Source organism: Ciconia boyciana, chromosome 4 (assembly GCF_034638445.1).
Source record: "Ciconia boyciana chromosome 4, ASM3463844v1, whole genome shotgun sequence".
Taxonomy (NCBI): Eukaryota; Metazoa; Chordata; class Aves; order Ciconiiformes; family Ciconiidae; genus Ciconia; species Ciconia boyciana.
The window spans coordinates 3,333,656-3,357,802 of record NC_132937.1 but is presented as its reverse complement, the minus strand read 5'-3'; the positions used below and the strand labels follow the sequence as shown (position 1 = coordinate 3,357,802).

Below are 24,147 nucleotides of genomic sequence, written 5' to 3'. Positions count from 1 at the left end.
CACTCTGCCCCATCATCCAGATCATTAATGAAGGTGTTGAACAGGATCGGACCCAGTATTGACCCCTGGGGTACACAGCTAGTGACTGGCCTCCAACTAGACTTCGTGCCACTGATCACCACCCTCTGGGCCCAGCTGTTCAGCCAGTTGTCTGCACATCCAGCCCAAACTTCAACAGCTTCTCTATGAGGATCTTCTGGAAGACAGTGTCGAAGGCCTTACTGGAGTCGAGGTAGACAATATCCACTGCTCTCCCCTCATCTACCAGGCCAGTCGTTTCCATCATAGAAGGTTATCAAGTTGGTCAAGCATGACTGACTTCCCCTTGGTGAATCCTTGCTGACAACTTCTGATGTCCTTCATGTGCCTAGAGATGGTTCCCAGGATTAGCTGCTCCATCACCTTCCCAGGGATGGAGGTGATGCTGACCAGCCTGTAGTTCCCTGGTCCTCCTTCTTGCCCTTCTTGAAGATAGGAGGGACATTTGCTTTCCTCCAGTCCTTGGGCACTTCTCCCAATTGTTGTCATTGTTCAAAGATTATTAACAGTGGCCTTGCAATGACATCAGCCAACTCCCTGAGTACTCAAGGGTGCATCTTATCAGGGCCCATGGACTTATGTATGCTTAAGTATTCCCTTACCTGATCGTCTTCCACCAAGGCTAAGTCTTCCTTGCTCCAGACTTTCCCCTTGGTCTCTGGGACCTGGGATTCCTGAAGGCTGGTCTTGCTAGTAAAGACTGAGGCAAAGAGGGCATTCAGTACCTCAGCCTTTTCCATGTCCTGTGTCACCAAGGCCCCTGCCCCATTCAGCAGTGAGCTCACATTTTCCCTAGCCTTCCTTTTGTCACGTGTGTACTTATAGAAGCCATTCTTTTTGTCTTTGACATCCCTTGCCAGATTCAATTCCAGGTAGGCTTTGGCTTTCCTCACTGTATCTCTGCATGCCTGGAAAACATCTCTGTATTCCTCCCAGGTTACCTGTCCCTGCTTCCATCCTCTGTATACTTCCTTTTTTATGTGTGAGTTCTGCCAGGAGCTCCTTGTTCATACACACAGGCCTCCTGGCATTTTTCAATCATAGAATCATAGAATAGCCCAGGTTGGAAGGGACCTCGAAAGATCATCTGGTCCAACAGATCGTGGGAAAGGGAGCCTAGATGAGATTATCTAGCATCCTGTCCAATTGCATCTTGAAAACCTCCAGTGATGGGGACTCTACCACATTCCTGGGGAGGTTGTTCCAGTGATTGATTGTTCTCACTGTAAAAATTTCTTTCTTATATCGAGATGAAACCTCTCCTGGTGCAACTTGTGCCCGTTGCCCTTTGTCTTCTTCATGTGACTCCTTGTGAAGAGAGACTCTCCGTCCCCTTCGTAGCTGCCCTTTAAGTACTGGAATACTGTGATGAGGTCCCCCCTGAGCCTACTCTTCTCCAGCAAGAAAAGACCTAACTCCTTCAGTCAATTTTTGCCTGACTTCCTGCTTGTTGGGATGGACTGCTCTTGAGCTTGGAGGAGGTGATCCTTGAACATTAACCAGCTTTCTTGGGCCCCTCTTCCCTCTGGGGCCTTATCCCATGGGACTCTACCAAGCCAGTACCTGAAGAGGCCAAAGTCTGCTCTCCTGACATCCAGGGTTTTGATCTGGCTTTTTGCCCTGCTCCCTCCCCTCAGGATCCTGAACTCCACCATCTCATGGTCATTGCAGCCAAGGCTGCCTTTGACCTTCACATCTCCAACGAGCCCTTCCTTGTTTGTGAGTATGGGGTCCAGCAGAGCACCTCTCCTTGGTCGCTCCTTTGTCACTTGGATCAGGAAGCTGTCGTCGATGCTCTTCAGGTATCTCGTGGATTGCTTATGACCTGCTGTGTTGTCCCTCCAGCAGATATTGAGGTGGTTAGAGTCTCCCATGAAGACCAGGGCCTGAGAACGTGAGGCAGCTCCTAGTTGTCTGTAGAGGGCCTCATTCACTTGTTCTTCCTGATCAGGGGGCCTGTAGCAGACACCTACTACAGTGTCACCCTTACCTGTCTTGTCTTTCATCCTTACCCATAATCTCTCAGCTGTCTCCTCATCCATCCCCAAGCAGAGCTCCATGCATTCCAGCTGCTCTCTCACATAAAGGGCAACTCCTCCTCCTCGTCTTCCTGGCCTGTCTTTCCTAAAAATACTGTATCCTTCCATTGCAACACTCCAGTCATGGGAGCTATCCCACCATGTCTCTGTGATCCCAACAAGATCATAGCCTTGCACCTGCATGCAGAGCTCTAATTCCTCATGTTTATTCCCTATGCTATGTGCATTAGTGTATATGCACTTCAGAGAGGCACCCCAGCATGTTGATTTCCCAGAAAGAATCTGTTGGGTGTTTTTTTACCATAATGGTGCCTTGTAGGCACTTCCTTGCTTATATGCAAATGTTGGAGGTGACCCTGTTTAAGCCCTATTTTGTTGATTTTGCATTCCCTTTCAGTCATATCACTCCAGGCATTTTGCTCGTCAACCCTGTCTATCATTCCCTTACAGGGCTGCTGGTAACTCCCTCACCTGTCATTCCTAGTTTAAAGCTCTCCTTACCGGGTCAGCCATCCTACTGGCAAAGATACCTTTTCCCCACTTGGTGAGGTGGAGCCCCTATCTCCCAAGCACACGTTCATCCTCAAACAGGGTCCCATGGTCATAGAAACCAAAAGCCTGTTGCTTACACAAGCTCCACAACCAATTGTTGACATGCTGTATCAGTGCCTTCCTCCTTACACCCTTTCCCCTCACTGACAGGATTGAGGAGAATACCACTTGGGACTCCATGCCCCTGACTATCACCCCCAAAGCTCAATAGTAACTTTTGATACTCTCCTGGTTGCCCCTGGTGCTGTCATTGGTGCCCACACAGAAGAAGAGCAGGGGGTAATAGTCAGAGGGTTGGAAAAGCTTCAGCATTCTCTCCACAACATCCTGGATCCAGGCCCCCAACAAGCAACAAACTTCTCTAGGCAATAGGTCAGGTTGGCAGATCGGTGCCTCCATATCCTACAGCAGGGAGTCACCCATTACTATCACTCACCACTTCCTCCTGGTGGTCTTGCATGGTTCAGGGTCAGTTGGTCCAGATGCTTCGCTTGAAAGCATATCCAGCTCCTCCTCAGCTTTGAGGACAGTGAACCTATTTTGTAGTTGTAAGCCCTTAGGGTGGAGCAGGAGCCTTCCTCTTGGTGCTGGAAGTCACCAGCTTCCATTCATTGCCTTCCCCAGAGGTTGCACTTACCATTCTGCTAGGGACAGACTGCTTGTGTCTCCATCGCACCTGGGGTCTGGGGCTCTTGAAGCTGTTGTGTCTCTGAGAAGATACTGTCTATCTCTCTCTCTGATGCTGTGCAGCCTGCTGACTTCCTCCTGTAACTTCTTCAGGATGGAGTTCTATTAGTGAGAAAATATTTATATATATATATACACACACACATATGTACAATGTGGAACTGTGGTGGGTTGACCTCGGGCGGCTGCCAGACCCCCATCCAGTCGCTCTCTTACCCCCCCTCCTCAAACAAGACAGGGGGAGAAAATAAGATGAAAAAGCTTGTGAGTCGAGATAAAGACAGGGAGATCACTTACCAATTACTGTCACAGGCAAAACAGACTCAACTTAAGGAAGATTAATTTAATTTATTTCCAATTAAAAATAGAGTAGGATAGTGAGAAACAAAGACAAAAACTAAAACACCTTCCCCTCACCCCACCTTTTTCCCAGGCTCAACTTCACTCCTTCATTCCTGACTCCTCTACCTCCCCTCTCTGCCCCCCCAAGCAGCGCAGGGGTAATGGGGTTAGTGTCAGTTCATAACAGTTTCTCTCTGCTGCTCCTTCCTCCTTACACTTTTCCTCTGCTCCAGCATGGGTCCTCTCCACAGGCTGCAGTCCTTCAAGAAAAAATCTGCTCCAGCATGGATTCTCCATGGGACACAGTTCCTTCAGGAATTAACCATTTGCTCCAGTGTGGGGTCCTCCATGGACTGCAGTGTGAATATCTGCTCTGGCGTGGTCTCTTCCATGGGCTGCAAGGGAATATCTGCTCCAGCGCCTGGAGTACCTCCTCCCCCTACTTTTTCTATGACCCTGGTGTTTGCAGGGTTGTTTCTCACGCTTTTTTTTCCTCACTCCTCACTGCCTGTCCAGCGTTCTTGCCCTTTCTTAAATATGCTTTCACAGAGGCACCACCAGCTTTGCTGAGTGGCTCAGCTTTGGCCAGCAGTGGGTCTGTTGCCAAGCTGGCTGGAACCATCTGTGTCCAGCACAGGGCAGCCCCTTATCTCTTCTCACAGAGGCCACCCCTGCAGCCCGCCCCTGCTACCAAAACCTTGCCACTTACACCTAATACATGATCCTTCCAGCAGCTGGGCTCAGACACTCAGTCTGCCCAGTAGCTCCCCCCAGAACCCATTGTCCCCAGTTGCTGCCACCTGGATATATGAGCCCCCAAGGCCACAGCCCTACTCCAGTTGTTGGTACAGACTCTCTCGTGCACATACGCACGCACGCACGCAAGCACAGACCTGTCTGGGGCTCCCCTGATTCCCTGGTAGTCAACCCCCCTCATGGTCTCGCCCTTAGAGACACACACACACACCCTCCCCAGCAGGTTTCATCCATAGAGACACACAACCCACCCCCCCATCCCCCCAGCACCTGGCTGGAACTCCCCTGGTCCTTCTAATAGCCAGCTTCTCCCGTGGTCTTACCTTTGGACACACACCACACCCTCCCCCGACTCTCAGGCCACTTCACCTACTCACAGGCTAGTCCGGCTTGATCTTTGCTAATACTCACACACTCGCTCACACACCACAGTTGTTCCAGTTATGGGCACCACAGACACATGGATCTCTGGCTCCTGGTCCCACTCCAGTGGGACTTGGTTTCACTCACTCTGGTCTCTCCAGTTGCTGGCAACACACACACGCACACACAGAGACACACAGGCCCTCCAAGCCATGGTCTGATTCCAGTTGCTGGCACTCACACTCCCATACACAGGCATGCACACCAAACAGAGAGTCCCTCACCCAGGAAAAGAGTTAGAAAGGAATTTAATAAAATAGGACAAACTGCATGGATCAGGTGCAGGGCATAGCCAGACAAGCATACCAACCAGCAAAGTATTTGCACACAACCAGCCCTTTTTATCCCCTTACCCCTCCATTTTCCCACACTTGTTCCTCCCCAAATCACCTAGATCCCTCCCTTTCCCGGCCTTTGGTTCCTTCCCTAAACATCCCATAATGAGTCCTGTGCAATCCCAAAATACTCTTCCCCTGCATCCTATAATGTGTCCCATACCCCAAGGCAGCAACACCCCTCAGTCCAAAACATGTTCTAGCACTGACTCATCTTGATGGGTTTCACACCTGGACACTGGGGCTGAGACTCTTCTCGGACAACTCTGGGAGGGGCCTGGACAGGGGGTCCCTTCCTCTGAGTCCTTAATTTGGGTTCCTGCCTGCCATTGCAATCAGCCCAGCTGATTGCAATGGATGCGCATATATATTACCCAGCGGGCAGGCATGCAGCAGCATGGTGACCACCTGGCAAAAAGCCGTGTCCTCTGCTTCTCCTAAGCTTCTAGCACCTGGTAGAACCAATGCAGCTACACAGACAGAGCTCCTGTCAAAGCATGCGACCACACAGGCTTCAGACTGCGGGGTGTGTACGAGGATATTCCTGGAGATGGAGGGTGATAGCAAGCATGCCTGCGGGAGGTGTGACCAGGTAGATGAACTGCTCTGCCTGGTGGCCCAGCTTCAGGAGGAGGTGGGCAGACTGAAGAGCATCTGAGAGTCTGAGAAGGAGATTGACCAATGGAGCTGTGCTCTGCCATCTCTGGTACACAGAAGCCAACTCAGCATGGCCACTATGGAGGTAGGTCCAGGATGTGTTCTGCACCAGGAGGAAGGCAGCATTACAAGGGATAGAGAGAGGTGGAAGCAGGTTACTGCACGGATCTGTAAGAGGAACCACTCCTTACACTCTCAGCTACCTTTACAGAATAGGTACGAGGCCCTGGGTATGGTAGACAAAGCGCATAATGAGATAGAAGAGGAGGAACCTATGCAAGAACTCTCGCTAAGGTCAACCAACCCCTCGCAACAAGACTTGCATTAAGACCAGCGCCGAGAAGAAACAATGGCAAGTTAAGGTCATCAGTGACTCCCTCCTGAGTGGAACGGAAGCACTGATTTGCAGACTGGACCCTCTTTTCAGGGAAGTTCGCTGCCTCCCTGGGGCCTGAATCAGGGATGTCATCAGACAACTGAAGGACTTAGTACAGCCTTTGGACTATTACCCACTCCTGCTCTTTCATGTGGGTACTAATGATGTTGCAACAAAAAGTCCAAGGTGGATCAAAAGAGATTTCAGGGCCCTGGGAAGAATGCTAAAAGATTCAGGAGCACAGGTAGTGTTTTCCTTGATCCTCCCAGTAATGGGGAGAGACTTTGGAAGAAACAGACGAACCCAAAATACCAATACTTGTGACTTTCCATTTGTGGACACCGAAATTGTAAGGGACCAGCTGTATCAGCTGAATGTTCACAAGTCCATGGGGCCTGATGGGATGGATTCCAGAGTACTGAAGGAGCTAGCAGATGTTATGGCAGGACCCCTCTCGATCATCTACCTAAGATCTTGGGAGTCTGGGGAGGTCCCTGCTGACTGGAAGCTAGCCAGTGTTATTCCAATTTACAAGAAGGGAGTAAGGGAAGACCCAGGGAACTACAGACCTGTTAGTCTAACCTCAGTTCCTGGAAAAATTATGGAGAAGATCATACTGGGTACTACTGAAAGGCATTTAAAGAACAATGCAATCCTCAGGCACAGTCAACATGGGTTCACAAAGGGAAAGTCCTGTCTATCTAATTTGATATCCTTCTATGATAAGGTCACCTGCCTAGTGGATGAAGGGAAGGCGGTGGATGTAGTTTTTCTGGATTTTAGTGAGGCTTTTGATACTGTCCCTCACAGCATCCTTCTGGACAAGTTGTCCAACTGTGAGATGAGCAGGTACATGGTGCACTGGGAGAAGAACTGGCTGAACAGCAGGGCTCAAAGGGTTGTAGTGAATGTGTTATCCCACAAGCGTGGGGTCATTTACCCGGTGTGCAGGACGCCAATATACACACAGGGCAGAGGTATTTTATTGCATGTTTGCACAAAGATGGGTGCTAGGTGGTTATTCCACAAAGCTAGCACACTCTACTAAAGAACTATTGCATATTTATCTTGTTACATGATTAGTAAAAACCTGCCCAAGTTTATGTTTATTGCTTAGCAATTACTACTCCATTTATCATTGGTTAGTTCTATGTAAATTAGCACACATGCTCCTTGCAGGCGTGGGGGGGCAAGTCTTTTCAGTCTTGTATTGAGTTGGTGGTCGCGATCTCCCCCTGCCGCCTTTACCTTTTCCCTAGTTACCGCAGTTTTTTTCTGACTTCATGTTTCTTTGGCACTCCCCCAGTCTTCCGCGCCTTCTAGGGCAGGATGTTCCCCTTTTATCAGTCTTTTAGTTCCTCTTCAAGGGCACAGTCGTTAGCAAGGCATGCGTTGTTTATACAAAAAGTATCTTGTTTCACAAGGCCTTTAGGGCCTTTTTATGGCCCTTACATCAAATGGGGCTACATCTGGCTGGTGACCAGTCACCAGTGGTGTTCCTCAGGGCTCAATTCTAGGGCCAGTTCTGTTCAATATTTTTATCAGTGATCTGGATGCAGGAGCTGAATGCACCATTAGCAAGTTTGCTGAAGATACTAAACTAGGAGGTGCTGTTGACTCTCTTGAGGGACGGGAGGCCTTGCAGAGGGATCTAGATGGATTGGAGCATTGGGCGATCATCAGTGGCATGAAATTTAACAAGAACAAATGCTGGATTCTGCACCTGGGACGAAGTAACGCCAGGAACAAGTAAAAATTGGGAGAGGAGTGGCTGGAGAGCAGCCCCGCAGAAAGGGATCTGGGGGTGCTAGTTCACAGTAGGCTCTGGGGCTGAGGCTCTCCTGGGCCTACCTTTTGCTTTGGGAGTGCACTACTCACAAATATTATTTTTGCATCTTCATCAGAGATTTGATGCCATTTACCCAGTGTGCAAAATGCCAATATACACACAGAGCAGAGGTATTTTATTGCATATTTGTGCAGATATGGGTGCCTGTCTCAAGACAGCACACCCACCTTTCAAATTAACAGTTATTTATACACAAAGCATTAACATATTCAACTTCCTAATACGTATGCAGTATTCTTCTATTAAATGATTGGTTAAAATCTCTTTGCCTAGCATGTAAATTAGTACCCATGCTTAGTTGTTCTTCTTCAACCTCATCATTTGAGTCAGTGGTATAATTGGGGTAGGTGGTCCGCGAGTCGGTGGTCACGATCTCCCCCTGCCAGAATTACCTTTCCCCTAGTTTCCTACCTTTTTGGCAGATCTAAGGGGTTCTTCATGGTTTACTAACTAGGCTAGTAATACATCAGTTGTTACACTTCTGCTTTTCGACAGCCACATCCTGCTTATTAGACAAAGGTACATTGTCTAAGTTCCTATGGAGATAGGGTAGGGCTCTACAGTGGATTTCTATAGCAGCATCAACATTTTGTGAATTGTATACTTACATTTTATTATTACAATTCCCCCCTTTGAGACTTATCAAAATCCAATTTTTCAACAAGTCTCACCTCCATTTTGTACAACTAACACATAAGACTGAGATATTTGTTTAGTGATTAGACTTTTTAAGCATCCAAACATGACACAAACAATTATAATTATTACGAAGATAATTAAATTCTGTAACAGACTTTGTAACCATCCTCTTAGGGAGAATCCTAAACCATGTAAAATCTTATTAAGCCATCCTGTTTCCATTGCCTCCCTCAAATTACGGCTTGATTTTGCTACGCGTTGAATAGCGTCAAGTTGCCTTTCTAAATTTTCAGTTACGTTTGGGATATGTACACAACATTTGTCATAATTTAGTTTCAAGTAACCACAGACACCGTGCTCATGCAGTAACAAGAGATCTAATGCTAGATTATTCTGAAGAGTCATTCTTGAAGTGGCTTGTAGTTGTACATTTAAGTCATGCGGAGGGATTTTTGTGGCATTCGCTAATGCTTCGATTTGCCCTGTCAAATTATGTAAACAAACACGATTTCTAAAAGATGTTATTTAGGGGCTAAATATGGATTCTAATATCCATCCTACCGTTGTTCCAGTTGATGGATGTTGCCAAGGGTCTGTATTGGATTGTTTAACTTTTCCCCATAATTCAGGAGTTAGAGGTTGTTTTCTCTACAAGGGACGGAAGGTTAGCATTCCTAGGGTGATTTGTCTCCTTGGTCCTTTTAAAGATAACTGGGTTGACCAAACCCCATCACTGCTTACCCACACAGTATGTCCTATAGGGAGAATAATTTCCCATTCACAATTTATGACTTTGTCTTTAATCATCATCCCTGTCCAGGTGTCTTTTATGGATGTTGAATAATTTCGACATAAGCATAGAATCATAGAATCATAGAAACCTTTGGATTGGAAGGGACCTTTACAGGTCATCTAGTCCAACCCCCCTGCAAGAGCAGGGACATCTTTCACTAGATCAGGTTGCTCAGAGCCCCATCCAACCTGACCTTGAATGTTTCCAGGGATGGGGCCTCCACTACCTCTCCGGGCATCCTGTTCCAGTGCCTCACCACCCTCACTGTAAAAAATGTCTTTCTTAAATCCACTCTAAATCTGCCCTCCCTTAGTTTAAAACCATTGCTCCTTGTCCTGTCACAACAGGCCTTGCTAAAAAGTCTGTCCCCTTCTTTCCTATAGGCCCCCTTTAAGTACTGGAAGGCTGCTATAAGGTCTCCCCACAGCCTTCTCTTCTCCAGTCTGAACAACCCCAACTCTCTCAGCCTGTCCTCGTAGGAGAGGTGCTCCAGCCCTCTGATCATTTTTGTGGCCCTCCTCTGGACCCGCTCCAACAGGTCCATGTCTTTCCTGTGCTGAGGAATCCAGAGCTGGATGCAGTACTCCAGGTGGGGTCTCACCAGAGCAGAGCAGAGGGGCAGAATCACCTCCCTCGACCCGCTGGCCATGCTTCTTTTGATGCAGCCCAGGATACGGTTGGCCTTCTGGGCTGCAAGCGCACATCGTTGGCTCATGCCCAGCTTTTCATCTACCAGTACCCCCAAGTCCTTTTCCACAGGGCTGCTCTCAATCACATCATCTCCCAGCCTGTATTGAAACCAAGGATTGCCCCGACCCAGGTGTAGGACCCTGCACTTGGCCTTGTTGAACTTCATGAGGTTCACCTGGGCCCACTTCTCCAGCTTGTCCAGGTCCCTCTGGATGACATCCCGTCCTTCTGCATGTTAACTGCACCACTCAGCTTGGTGTCGTCTGCAAACTTGCTGAGGGTGCACTCGATCTCGCTGTCAATGTCATTGATGAAAATATTGAACAGCACATATTGATCCGTAAACATCCCAATCGAAGAGCTCTAGCTAGAATAGAACCCTATTCTTTGGGGTTCAGATACCTTTGTTGAGCAGTCATAGACTCGAGTACAGTTCCAATTATAAGCATTAGGGACTCCTATTTTGCTCACAGTCAAATTTGAAGGTAAGATTACATTTCTATTCTTCTCTTTTGATTGGTCTCCTATCCAATCTATGCACCAAGGAGTTGGTTGCATATAATGCCATTCTCCTTCCTCAGCAGTCTTCCAAACAGAGGGGAACTGCATTCCCCAAGGAAATCGATCACAAGATTCTGCTGCTTTAACTGTTCCTGGCTGTTGTGTTTCATTAATGTGCCAACACAAATTCTTAGATTCATCTCCTAAAATTTTCCATTTTCCCAGTCCAAATACCTTTTCTTTTTTAAACTGAACTCTAATATTCCTGTCCCATTGGTCAGCATGGTGTCAAAAGTCCGGTTTAAATCCAGAGTTAAAATTCCCCAATCTAAAGGGGATGCTGCTGACTTTGGTAATGGTAAACATGCTGTGGATTCATTGTGGATTCTCCCAAAGGATTGCACAAGTTGAAGGACTAAATTGCTATGACAACTGTACATGAGTTGGTAAATCAGTAAGACTAATTCCAGTTTTAATTTTGTCATGTTTGGACCTGTTCACACACAATGTGCTATAATTTTTCTGAATATAAATCACTATAACCAGTAAAACAAAAAGTATTATTATAACCACTACTAAGATTGCTTTTATATACTCTATACCTTGATGCTGCCTTCTAATATCCCAAGTACAATTCATTAAGTACGAGAAAGTGTTAATTTTAAAGGTCCTGTTTCTCTAGAAGTCCATTGCTTCCACTCCAGAGATGGTGCTTTCTTGACTCTCATATAATGAATCCAAAAGTCCACTCCATCCACTTTTACTGCACTGTAAGTTTTCAGTAACACAGCATATGGTCCTTTCCATTTTTCCTTTAGTGGCTCATCTTTCCAAGTTCGAATGTAGACAAGGTCTCCTGGCTGAAAAGGATGGACAGAGGTGTCTAAAGGCAAAGGTGTCCTCTGATTTAAATACCTATGTAACAAAGATAAGATCTGTGAAAGAGAAATTAAATACTCTTTAACTGTTTCCTGTCCTTTAATGTACATTTGATCCTCTTTTATTGTGAGTGCATTAGTAGGATATAGTTTTCCATACGTTATCTCAAAGGGGCTTACTCTTTCTCTGATTCTTGCGGTTACCCTAACTCTCAATAGGGCCAAGGGTAGGGCTTCTACCCATTTGAGGTGAGCTTCCTGACATAATTTTGAAATTTGCCTCTTAAGAGTCTGATTCATTCGCTCTATCTTTCCACTGGACTGAGGTCTCCATGGGGTGTGGAGGTCCCATTTTATCTTCAAAATTTTTGATACTCCTTGTACTACTTCTGCTATGAAATGAGGTCCATTGTCAGAAGATATTCCTTCTGGAATACCAAATCTAGGAATTATTTCTTTTAACATTATTTTAATTACCTCTCTTGCCTTATTGGTGCAACAGGGGAAAGCTTCAGGCCAACCAGAAAAAGTATCTACCAGGACTAACAAATATTTATACTGGTTACATCTAGGTAACTCTGAAAAATCTATTTGTCAGTGCTCCCCGGGCGTCATTCCTCATTTTACATTTCCTCCTATTGTTTTCTTTTCCACCTTTGGATTGTTAGCACAACATATTGGACATTTTTTTAACACTATGTCTGCAATACTTTGCATTTTTGCTCCTATAACATTTTTTTTTGCAGTAAGGACCAATACATCTGAGCCCATATGTGTTTCTTGGTGTAATTTCTTTAATACAAATTCCATTGTCCTTTCGGGGATTAGAAGTTGTTTTAAAGGTGTCTTCCACCATCCCTGTTCATTTTTAATTCAATCCAATTGTTCAGCTAATTGATCTTCCTTTTCAGTGTATTGTGGTGGAGTTAGATCTAGACGACATCCTGGGATAAAAACTCCTTCCACATTCGACCTTTTCAGAGCTGCTTCTTTTGCAGCTGTATCTGCTTTCCAATTTCCCCTGATTATATCACTGTTCCCTTTTTGGTGGGCCCTGCAATGAATTATTGCAACTTTCTTTGGCTGTAATACAGCTCATAACAATTTTATAATTTCAGTTCCATATTTAACAGGAGTTCCTTGTGAGTTTAAAAGTCCCCTTTTTTTCCAAATTGCCCCGTGAGCATGGGCAACTCCAAAAGCATATTTTGAATCTGTGAAAATATTAGCCTTTTTCCCGGTACTTATTTCTAGAGCTCGAGTTACAGCGATCGATTCCGCCTTCTGGGCTGATGTATTATAAGGCAAAGATTTGGCTTCCAAAACATGGTCTCTGGTCACTATTGCATATCCAGCACATCGCTTTCCTCTGGACATGAAACTGCTTCCATCTGTATATAATTCTAAATCAAAATCAGAAAGAGGAGTATCCTGTAAATCCGGTCAGCTGGAATAAACTTGTTTGATTGTTGTCAGACAATCACGTTGTAATTCATCTTGTTCTGAGATTGGCAGCAAAGTCGCAGGATTTAAAGTGGCAGATATTGAAAGGGTAACATCATCCTGCTCCAGCAAAACAGCCTGGTATTTGGCCAGCCTGCTATGAGAAATCTAATGGTGTCCCTTGTTTTCTAGGAGAGAGATCACAGCATGGGGTACAAACACGGTCATGGGTTGTCCCAAGGTCAGTTTCCTGGCCTCTTCAATTAAGATCACTGCTGCAGCAACAGCTCTCAGACAGGCAGGCCATCCTTTACTGACTTCATCTAATTGTTTAGAGAAATACCCCACAGGTCTCTTCCAGCTTCCCAACATTTGAGTTAGGACTCCTAAAGCTACCTGTTGCCTCTCATGCACATACAGCTGAAAGGGTTTTTCTAAATTTGGAAGTCCTAACGCAGGAGCTTCCATAAGTCTTTTCTTGATTTCATCAAAACCCTTTCGACACTCAGCAGTCCATTCAAATAGTCCCTCCGGACCCTTGATGGCAGCATATAGTGGTTTAGCGATCAGTCCAAAATTAGGAATCCACAACCGACACCATCCAGCCATACCCAAGATCCCTCTCAGTTGTTTTTTTGATGTAGGTACAGCAATTCTACAAATTGCCTCCTTCCACTCTGCGCTCAATTTCCTTTGTCCCTGCGTGATTTCAAATCCCAGGTATCGAACTCTATCTTTTGCTATTTGTGCCTTTTTTTTTTTTGGAGACGCGATATCCTGCAAGTCCTAAAACATTCAGCAAACTAATTGTAGCTTCAAGACATTCACTGCAATTGCTTGAGCCAATTAATAAATCATCAACATATAGCAACATGGTTATGTGTCCATTATTACCTTGCCATTGTTCCGATTCTTTTGCCAATACATTACCAAATAACGTTGGGCTATTTTTGAATCCTTGTGGTAGTACAGTCGAACATAATTGAGTCTTGCGTCCAGTGGTCGGGCTTTCCCATTTGAAAGCAAAGATGACCTGACTCTGTTCATCCACCAGAAAGCAAAAGAAAGCATCTTTTAAATCTAAAACTGTAAAATATATATTATTTTCAGGGATGGAAGCAAGTAAAGTATACAGGTTTGGCACCACAGGGTGGGTATCAACTGTTCGAGTGTTAATTTCCCGCAAGTCCTGTACCAACCTATATTCTTGAGAATTAGGCTTTCTTACCGGCAAAATGGGAGTATTACATTCCAATTGGCACTCCCATAATAGCCCATGCTCTAAAAAGGAGTTAATGAGTGGTTCCAGTCCTTTCTGTGCCTCTAATCTGATAGGGTATTGTTTCTTTCTTACTGGTTGGGCTCCAGATTTCAACTCAATTTTGATTGGGGTAACGCCTTTTGCTCATCCCGGTTTCCCCAATGCCCATACCAGCGGTATCACTGCATTCAATACTTCTTTGGGAATGTCTGCATTTTCATCCTTTTCACCTTGAGTCAGCAGACACACTTGTGCTTTCCAGGCGTTTTCTGGGGGAATGTGTAGCTGTACCAAATTTTCAGAAAAAGTTATTTGTGCATTTAATTTGCACAGCAAATCTCGCCCCAGCAATGGCAAGGGGCACTCTGGCATATAAAGAAATGAATGAGTTACCGTAGCATTTCCAATAGTACACTCCATTGGTTGTAAGAATGACCTTAGAGTCTTTTTCCCGGTGGCACCAATTACACTAGTCTTAATTTTACTTAAAGGTCCTTTACAATCAGTAAGTACTGAGTGAGTTGCTCCACTATCTATTAAAAAAATCTATTGTTTTGTTCCCCAGCTTTACTGGAACCAGAGGATCGGCTGGGGAAACTTTAATAAATTCCTTTGGTCCCCTTCAATTGGATCCTATCTCTGCCAATACCTCAGCAGCTGCCTCTGTTCCTCTTTCCTGATTATTCGAAAGGCGTGGGCAATCTTTTTTCCAGCGGCCCTCTCACTTACAATACGCACACTGATTTGCTCCTAAAGGAATATTACCATGACTTTCCCCAGTATTTCCACGATTTCCTCCTCTACCTCGAAATCCTCCTCTAAAGTTTCCTCTGCCTCTTCCTCTGCCTCTTCCTTGTCCTTCTGAGAAGGCAGCCAACAAGGAAGCTTGCAATTTTGATTTCTTTTGTTTTTCCTTTTCCTCTACTTCATCCCGGTTATTATAAGCTTTGTAAGCAATTGACAACAATTGGGATATTGTCATACCATCAGCACCATCCACTTTCTGTAATTTCTTTCTAATGTTGGGTGCTGCCTGACCAATGCACAACACATTAAGAAGTCTAGAATTATTCTCATCTTCGGGGTCCAAATTAGTCCACTTCTGAGCTGCTTCACGTAATCTTTCATAAAAGACCAATGGAGGTTCTTCATCTCCCTGTCGTATTTCATACAGTTTTGCCCAATTCTGTGGTTGCTGGATTCCATGCTGGATTCCATATAGAATATATTTTTTGTATTCTCTTATTCTCTGTAGCCCTCCACCAGTGTTTGGATCCCACCCGGGATCCCTCCTTGGGAAATAGGTGTCTATGTTAGGCACTCCTCCATGTTCCTGGGTTACTCCTTCTTTAGCCTTTTCTACAACTGTTCTTCTCTCCTCTGTAGTAAACAAATATTCCAAAAGAGCTTCCTCATCATTTTCCTCTGTACCATTCCTTTTTGTTTTACAGCTTGTACAACAAGAATTGCTATCCTTTTTCTTGACCAGATAGATACCATTTTGATATTTAGAACCCACAAATCTACAACTTTTTTCTAACTTCCCAATCATTTCTTAAGGCAAAGAACAAATCTACATAAGGTATTTCATCCCATTTTTCAGTCCTTCGACAGAATAACATCAAGTGTAATATAGTATTGTACTTAATAGATCCATTTTCAGGCCATTTTTCACCATCATCCAATTGATATCGTGGCCACCATTGATTACAATATCGTTTTAATTTATCTTTTGTCATGGGGTCCCCTCCAAATTTATCCCAATATTTCAGGATGCATCCTAAGGGAGAACAGAGGGGAGTCTCCTGAGAAGTAGCACTGCCCATATCGGTACCGAAAAAGAATTTCCTAACTCACCGTTTCATACACAAACCAAAACGAGGGATGTCTCCCTTCGTATGCTACTGCTGCGTACCTTTCCTGGTATGTCTTACGCAGAGCCCAGATTGGACAAAATGTCCCCAAATGCAGGCTACTTCCCAAAAGGACTTTTCCCTTCTTCCCTTGGTCAGAAAAATACCTCTTTTCCAATAGCGTTGCACCATTGTGTTGCTTACCACCCGACTGCAGGAGTGGAGCCGATGGAGTCCCCGATCAACAGGTCGGTGTGCGCTGGAGTCCTCTCAGTTCTGTTCCCCGTGTCGGGTACGGCAAGACGAACCAGGCAAGGCTGTCAGCGCAGTCCCATCTGGGTTGCCAAAATGTTGTCCCAAGAATTGGGGTTTGTTTGCCCAGTGTGCAAAATGCCAATATACACACAGAGCAGAGGTATTTTATTGCATATTTGCGCAGATATGGGTTCCTGTCTCAAGACAGCACACCCACCTTTCAAATTAACAGTTATTTATACACAAAGCATTAACATATTCAACTTCCTAATGCATATGCAGTGTTCTTCTATTAAATGATTGGTTAAAATCTCTTTGCCTAGCATGTAAATTAGTACCCATGCTTAGTTGTTCTTCTTCAACCTCATCATTTGAGTCGGTGGTATAATTGGGGTAGGTGGTCCGTGAGTTGGTGGTCGCAATCTCCTCCTGCCGGGATTACCTTTCCCCTAGTTTCCTACCTTTTTGAAGAGATATTCCATACCATATGACATCGTGCTCAGCAATAAAAGCTAAGAGAAAGGAGGAGGCCCTACTTCCCAGGAAATGGCTGGACATCGCCTGCTGATGGGAAGTAGAGAATAAATCTTTTTGTTTTCTTTTGCTTTTGCATGCAGCCTTTGCTTTTTTTTTATTAAATTGCCTTTATCTCGACCCACAAGGGTTTTTTCATCTTATTTTCTTCCCCCCGTCCTGCTGAGGAGAGGGAGTGATAGAGCAGCTTGGTGGGCACCTGGCAGCCAGCCAAGGTCAGCCCACCACAGTTGTTTAAGTAGGATTTCAACGTGTTATTTTTGTAAGCTGTTAGTAATTTAAAGAATGAGCATAATTTGTTTTCCTTCAAGGTACTGCAAAAAATAAACATGAGGTAGTAATTTACTTCTATCTTTTGTTGAAATGCTAGAACAGCCCATTTTTAAATCCTGAGATCTTGTTGTATCCCACAAAGCCAAGAGGGGTAGTCTGAATCTAGAATACCTTGCAGTTGCAGTAAAGTGTTCTGGTGATAAGGAAAATAGCAGATAGGTATAATAAACCATAGAGGTCGTTTCCATAGCCTGTGAGTGATTATGTTCTACTGCTGCAGGCAATGTCTTTCATATGAGACATAAAGCTACTGTCTTTAACAGCTTTTGGTCATTATAACTGCTGTGACACTTTATTAAGCATCGAGAGTTCATCCTAAAGGCCTGGAATACTTTCAAATCAAACTGAATTGCTTTTGTCTGTTGTCCTTTCTCTAGCCTTTTTTTTTGTGGTGGGAGAGGGTTTTTTTCTAATATTTCTCTTCCATGGTAGCTTTTGTGCCACTTTGCAAGTGGTGAGGAAACCACTCTGTATTATTAATCTCATACCATCTTGGCATTCTTGCTGTAAGCAGGCGCAATTCAGAGTTATGCCATTGAATCAACATTTCGCCCAGAGTGTTATCCTGACTTACTAGGCCAAAAGACTTCTTTTTTTCTCTTCCTGTTCTTGCCATTTATACCCAATGCACTATCGTATGGAGTAATTTTCTTTTCCTCCCAGAGAAGCCTCCTGCATATTACTTGTTCCTTCCTCCCCTCCTTCACAAGAAGGAGATGGAAGAAGAGTTGTCTGTTTTCTGGGGAGGTTCTTTCTGTTGTATCACATAGGGTAGGGCAGCTCCTGCCTAGTCCTTTTGTCAAAAGGCCAAGCACATTTCTGCAGTGCTCAGCCTTAAGCTGTATTGGCCATCTTCCTCCTCTTTTGCTCTTCATGGGATGTGAGGGAGCAAAGAAACTGTTATTATCCCATTTTTTTTCCCCTCATCTCATTAGAGAGTGAGACTCCAACTATTTTTTCCATGAAGTTCACTCAATGTGGGGATGGAGAAAATGGGGAGAAGGAACAGCAAATCTAGAAATCTTGGTATGGAGGACAGGTGAGAAATGGGATGGGGAAATGCAGCAAAATTACAAGGGACTTTTTTGAGGGGTTCTTGAGGGCTGTTGGGCACAGAAACTTTGATAGCTCAGAACTAAATGAAGAGGATTGGGTCTTAGTGAGGGAGCAGATGAATTTATTGAAACAATCTATCAGTGGAGTGAAATTGGAGACTAATTATTGGAAGCTTTTGCAAAATTCATTGGATGCATCAGTAAGTAAGTAGAAAGTACAGATACTTTTTTTTTTTCTGACAGTATGTGAATAAGGATTTCCAGTGAGTTAGTTTATTTTTCTGTTTAGTAGTGGAATTTGTATTTGGGAAGCTAGATTCAGAGATGTTCTTCTGTATTTTCTGGAGATAGTAAAGCAGGTATAGAGAAGGAATGGGGAGAGAGTAAATTAATGGGAGAAATACATTAAGAATGGAAGAAAGCTGTGTGACTAAAATTCTAGTAAGCTTCAATGTGAAACGAGACTGCTTTACACACTAACAGCTAAATTTGGGTGAACCTGAAAGTTAAACACAGCCTCAGTATATTTAATGTCATTTTATTTGCATTTTTTTAAAGAACCTGTGAAGCTTGGTTTAAAACAAATACTGAAGCAGCAGAATTTAGTAATGGTGCCAGACTAAATGATACCTGGAATATATGCAATATATGCTGTTTCTGGTTACCTGATTAATTTTAGCCTCCTCTCCTTTCCCTTAAAAAAATTAAACAAATCCCTTAAACAAATGCCGGATTCTGCACCTGGGACAAAGTAATGCCAGGCACAAGTAAAAATTGGGAGAGGAGTGGCTGGAGAGCAGCCCCGCAGAAAGGGATCTGGGGGTGCTGGTTGACAGTAGGCTCAATATGAGTCAGCAGTGTGCCCTGGCAGCCAAGAGGGCAAACCGCATCCTGGGGTGCATTAAACACAGCAGAACCAGCCAGTCACAAGAGGTCATTATCCCGCTGTATTTAGCATGGGTGCGGCCTCACCTTGAGTACTGTGTGCAGTTCTGGGGCCCTCAATTTAAGAAAGATACTTGAATGTGTCCAGAGGAGGGCAACAAAGGTGGTGAAAGGGCTGGAAGGCATGTCCTATAAGGAGCAGCAAAGGACTCTGCGTTTTGTCTAGTTTGGAGAGGAGGCTGAGGGGTGACCTCGTTGCTCTCTACAGCTTCCTGAGGAGGGGAAGTGGAGAGGGAGGTGCTGATCTCTTCTCCCTGGTATCCAGTGACAGGATGCGTGGGAATGGTTCAAAGCTGCATGAGGGAAAGTTCAGACTGGACATTAGGAAGCATTTCTTTACCGAGAGGGTGGTCAAACACTGGAACAGGCTTCCTAGAGAGGTGGTTGATGCCCCAAGCCTATCAATGTTTAAGAGGCATTTGGACAATGCCCTTATCAATGTTTAAGAGGCATTTGGACAATGCCCTTAATAACATGCTTTAACTTTTGGTCAGCCCTGAATTGGTCCGGCAATAAGACTAGATGATTGTTGTAGGTCCCTTCCAACTGAACTATTCTATTCTATTTGATTCAATTCTGCCCCCGCACTCCTCTGGGCTTGTGGAGATGGGCCTGTTTATGGGCTGCTGGCTCCTTTTATGGGCCTGGGAGCAGCCATGGCAGGGTATTATTCAGCTCCCCCACCTGCCATTGTCTGTCTATGCTCATTTGTGGGTGTGCAGATGAGATTTTATCACATAACCTAACACACACTACTTGCCTGTTGTTAAGTTTTGTTTTTAAAAAAAACCATAAAACAATAACAAGACTTACAGTGCTGAGCGCATTCAATGTTTCACATTAGACTGCATTATATAACAGTTATTTTATATGAACTTCATTTGAAGCTTCATTAGAAGTTTTTATACACTTCTTTTATACACTTTTTTTATACACTTCTTTTATACACTTTTTAGGCACCTCAAAACCCAGATCAATTTAAAGTGCAACATCAAGGCAAACATAAAACTCTTCAGTGTTTGTTCCTCTTTTGCAGTAGAGAACCACCTGACAACTTCAGTTACTGAAAATACATTTCACTTTGCTTCTGGCAACTGATAAGGACTTTTCAGATATTATTTAATGTAGATTAGTTTTCTTTCAACAATTATGCTAGCATCTTGAAACAGGGCAGAGAAAATGCATTATAGACACTTGTCTGATACTTCTGTGCTTTGCACTTCAGGTAGTCATTCAATTAATTTTTCATTCCTTTATAATGGATTATAAGCTTCAGCCAGTTTATCTACTGAATTATGACCAGTTATTTTAAATTTAGGTTATGTCTAATGTGAAGTCTCAATCTACAAGAGGGAGAAATTCAGTCATTAGTTTTAGTAATTTCCCTGCATGAATTGCAAGAGAAACAAATGGAAGTCAACTAGAAAGTGACAGATTTTATGAAATAACATACTTCAGATTCCATTTGTACTAAGCATTATGACATTTTAAAGTTTACCCTATAGACTTTCTGATACCAAACACCATTTTGTAGAGGTCAGATAGACAGGGGAAGGTAGAAGTAGAGGAGTGTACACTTGAGTTTTTACTCCTTGCTCTACATTTCAAAAACAATCTACCCAACTACTCTTATTACAACAGGTTCAAGCACAGTTTAAGGTGAAAACAAGCAAATTGTTTTCTTTTTAAAAGTATGAAGGTGTTTAAAAATCAGAGGAAATGGAGAAAAGTGAAGGGCGCATCACTGTGCTTTGGAACCTTTGGTCTCCTTGTGACTTACACAACTAATTCTGTTCATAAATCTTATGATGGTGCATTTCTAAGCATCTACACTTCTAAAAAGGTCTGGTGTTTTGTCGAATTCAATAAGAGCTTGACATTTAAAACGCTACTCAAAATATTAATGTTACATTTTTGCTCAATAAATTTAGCACCAGTAGGGAGTCTGTCATGCATCTGCAAGTAAAATTATTTCACAAGACTAGATCTTGTTAGAATACTCATATCTTCTTTTTGTGAAATGCAAAAGCATTTAAGAACCCTTGTAGAGTTGCACTGCATGTTACAATATTTGTAAGATCTCTCTAAACCTTTTTTACATCCTTCTACTTTCAGACTCAAAACATCATGTATGACATGATTTCTGACTTAAATGAAAGAAGTGAAGATTTTGAGAAGAGAATTGTTACTCTGGAAACTAAACTGGAAACTTTAATTGGTAGCATTCAAGCTCTCCCTGGACTGATTAGCCAGACAATCAGCCAACAACAGAGGGATCTCCTCGAGGCTCAGATACAAAATTATAAACATGTTGCCTACAGTGCTGAGCGATCATGGTCTTTGTCAAGAAGAAGGAGATCCTCCTCCACAGCACCACCGACTTCATCAGAGAGTAGCTAGAAGAGAATAAGTTAACCACAAAAAAAGACTTTTTGCCATCATATGGTCAATATTTTAGCTTTTATTGTAAAGCCCTATGGTTCTAATCAGTGTTATCTGGGTTCTGATGTCGGAATCCTGGAAACCTGGACACAACATTTAAGGCCAAAATGAGTGAAAACTGTTCCCCCCCTCAGATGCACAGTGAATGCACTTCTTCTTATTGCTATATTAGATTGTTCCTCCTGTGATTTCACTAACTTTTTATTCATGCACTTCAAACAAACTTTATTACTACAGTATATAATAATAATAAAAAGGTGAATTTCTGCACATATTTGCTTGGTTACTTGGACTTTAACAGTTAAAAAAAAGCTCATGATCAAAAGGCTTAATTCTAAAACTTTAAGAAACAAAATTCAAATGTAATTATCCTCTCAGTATAAAAACTCATTCTCTAAACTGCACTGGAGGGAGGGAAATAAAAATCAAAACAAAAATTAAAAAATAAGTGTTCATCTAACACTGTGCTGTGTATGTATAGTCATTTAAAAGGTCACTGACAGCTTCAATTTCTGAAGTGATTAATTAAAAATATAATTTACCCTAGAAATCAGAAAGACAGTAATGCAGAAAGTCAGAGCAGAGAAGTGCTAGGCAAGACAGAAGAGCTGTTCTCCCAAACACCCAAAATTCCACAAACCAAATACATTACCTTTCATAATCTGAAAACCAGCACACACTTTAAGCCTTTTCAAAATTCCTTTTCAGCTTTCCTTGTTTGAATCTTGTACCACAAATTCCTTTACTGAATTTTTATTTCCAAAACACAAGCTTCTTCACAGTGGTCAGTATATTAGGTCATCAAAAGGAGAAAGTAGCATTATGGCAGATCTCCAAAACTGCTTCTGTAACTGAATATAGATTTTTCTTTGAATGATTGTTTACAAATAACAAAGTATCTCTCACAAGAAGCACATGGCATATTTACTGTATTACAAATTGAAAAGCCTCATGCATACTTCAATTTAGTATTGGAAAATTCAGCTTTCACTTGCTTCTGAACTTCTCCTTTTCACTGCATTCCAGATACTGATTCCTTTTATCAGTTACTTTGGAGTCTTGTTGCTAATCGCATTTTTAATGACTCTTAGAAAAGGTATCATCTTGCCTGTAAAGACTTAAACATAATATCACAAACAGGTCCATTCACCATGCTTAAAACTAAGTACATTAATTTAAATAGTATTTTTAAGTTATATTTAAGTCTTTGCAGGATCAGAATAATATGTTCACAGCATAATATGCTTGCAAAATGCTCTGCAGATCTTTATTCTGCAAATCAGTATCTATTGTAAGTCTGCAGATCTTCCCAGATAGGCCTGGGCAACTCAGCTTTTCTTTACCTCCTACAGCTCCATAAAGTTGGCATTGATGCAGAAGGAGCTTCATTATCTAAAAGTTAAAGATCCAGCTTAGGAGCTCTGAACACCTTCTGGAAGCCCATACATTTCCTCATGAGCTATTTAAAACTTTTGGCTACCTAGACTGGGTGCTCTGAATCACTGTCATAATTAGAGGTCAAAGATAGGGGATAGGCATATTGTTTTCCTGCTGTTCAGTTTTTAAGACTCTTTCCATGTCAGATCATACATGGACATTCAAAGGGATGCATTAGATACTAAAACAATATTTAAGCATAAAATAAATGGTTTAAATGAGTGCCTAATATCTAGAATAAAACCTATTACCCATATCAGTTCTACAAATGCAAATTGCCTGAAAGCTCTTTTCCCCTCATTAATTTATGAAATATTCTCAATAAGTTTTATCTTCAGAAATAATATTTTCTAATTAGTAAGTTTGTTCTCTCCGTTTATCAAAGTTGTTGTTCATATTGTTTCTTCTTTTTTTTAAAAAAGGCAGAATAAAAAAAAAAGCAAGCACCTCCTTTTGGCCTTTCTACTCCACCCTTCTCAAAATAATTATTATTTGGAATTATTATTATAATTCCCTCACCACTTAAAGAGGGAAACGGAGGAAAGAGCTAACACTGCAGTGTCTCACTTTTAAAAACCTAGTCCCTAGGAGCATATCTACATGCTCAGGTAGAAACAGTAACAAATTTCCTCCACCAACAGTCCTGACTACCTAGATACATGCCAGATGTAGCCCAGGAAGAGCACTGCCATATTAGTATAGTCCTGAGGTGGAGCTTATACACATTCAGAGCCAACCATTTATGTATGTTGAACTCTATGTATGCATAATAATAAAATTAACCTACATTGGTCAATCAGGGCTTAAGGCAATAGGGATGCACTGTTTGTGTTTAATAGTATCCATCACCTTATACAGAGAAAGTTGTCAAACTATTATGAAAGTGTGAGGGCTGCTCATCACACAAAAATTAAAGTATTTTCTTTTAAAAAGAACTCAAAATCTATAGTAGAAAGAAGGAGAAAACATGAAAGAGCTTGTGGTAGATTAACATCTCAAAAGCCAATCTTGCCAGGCATCTAGCCTCCAGAAA

The 24,147-nt window shown here is 43.0% G+C and overlaps 1 protein-coding gene across 1 annotated transcript in view; it reads left to right on the top strand.

Moving 5' to 3' along the window:
* LOC140651515 (small conductance calcium-activated potassium channel protein 2-like) overlaps positions 1–21,811 on the top strand; it is a 96,687-nt gene extending 74,876 nt beyond the window's left edge. Inside the window, exon 8 of the mRNA XM_072861057.1 lies at positions 21,351–21,811. Within this exon, the coding sequence (XP_072717158.1) occupies positions 21,351–21,635 (285 nt within the window). The 3' untranslated portion in view covers positions 21,636–21,811. The remainder of the gene's footprint in view (positions 1–21,350) is intronic.
* Positions 21,812–24,147: the final 2,336 nt, after the last annotated feature.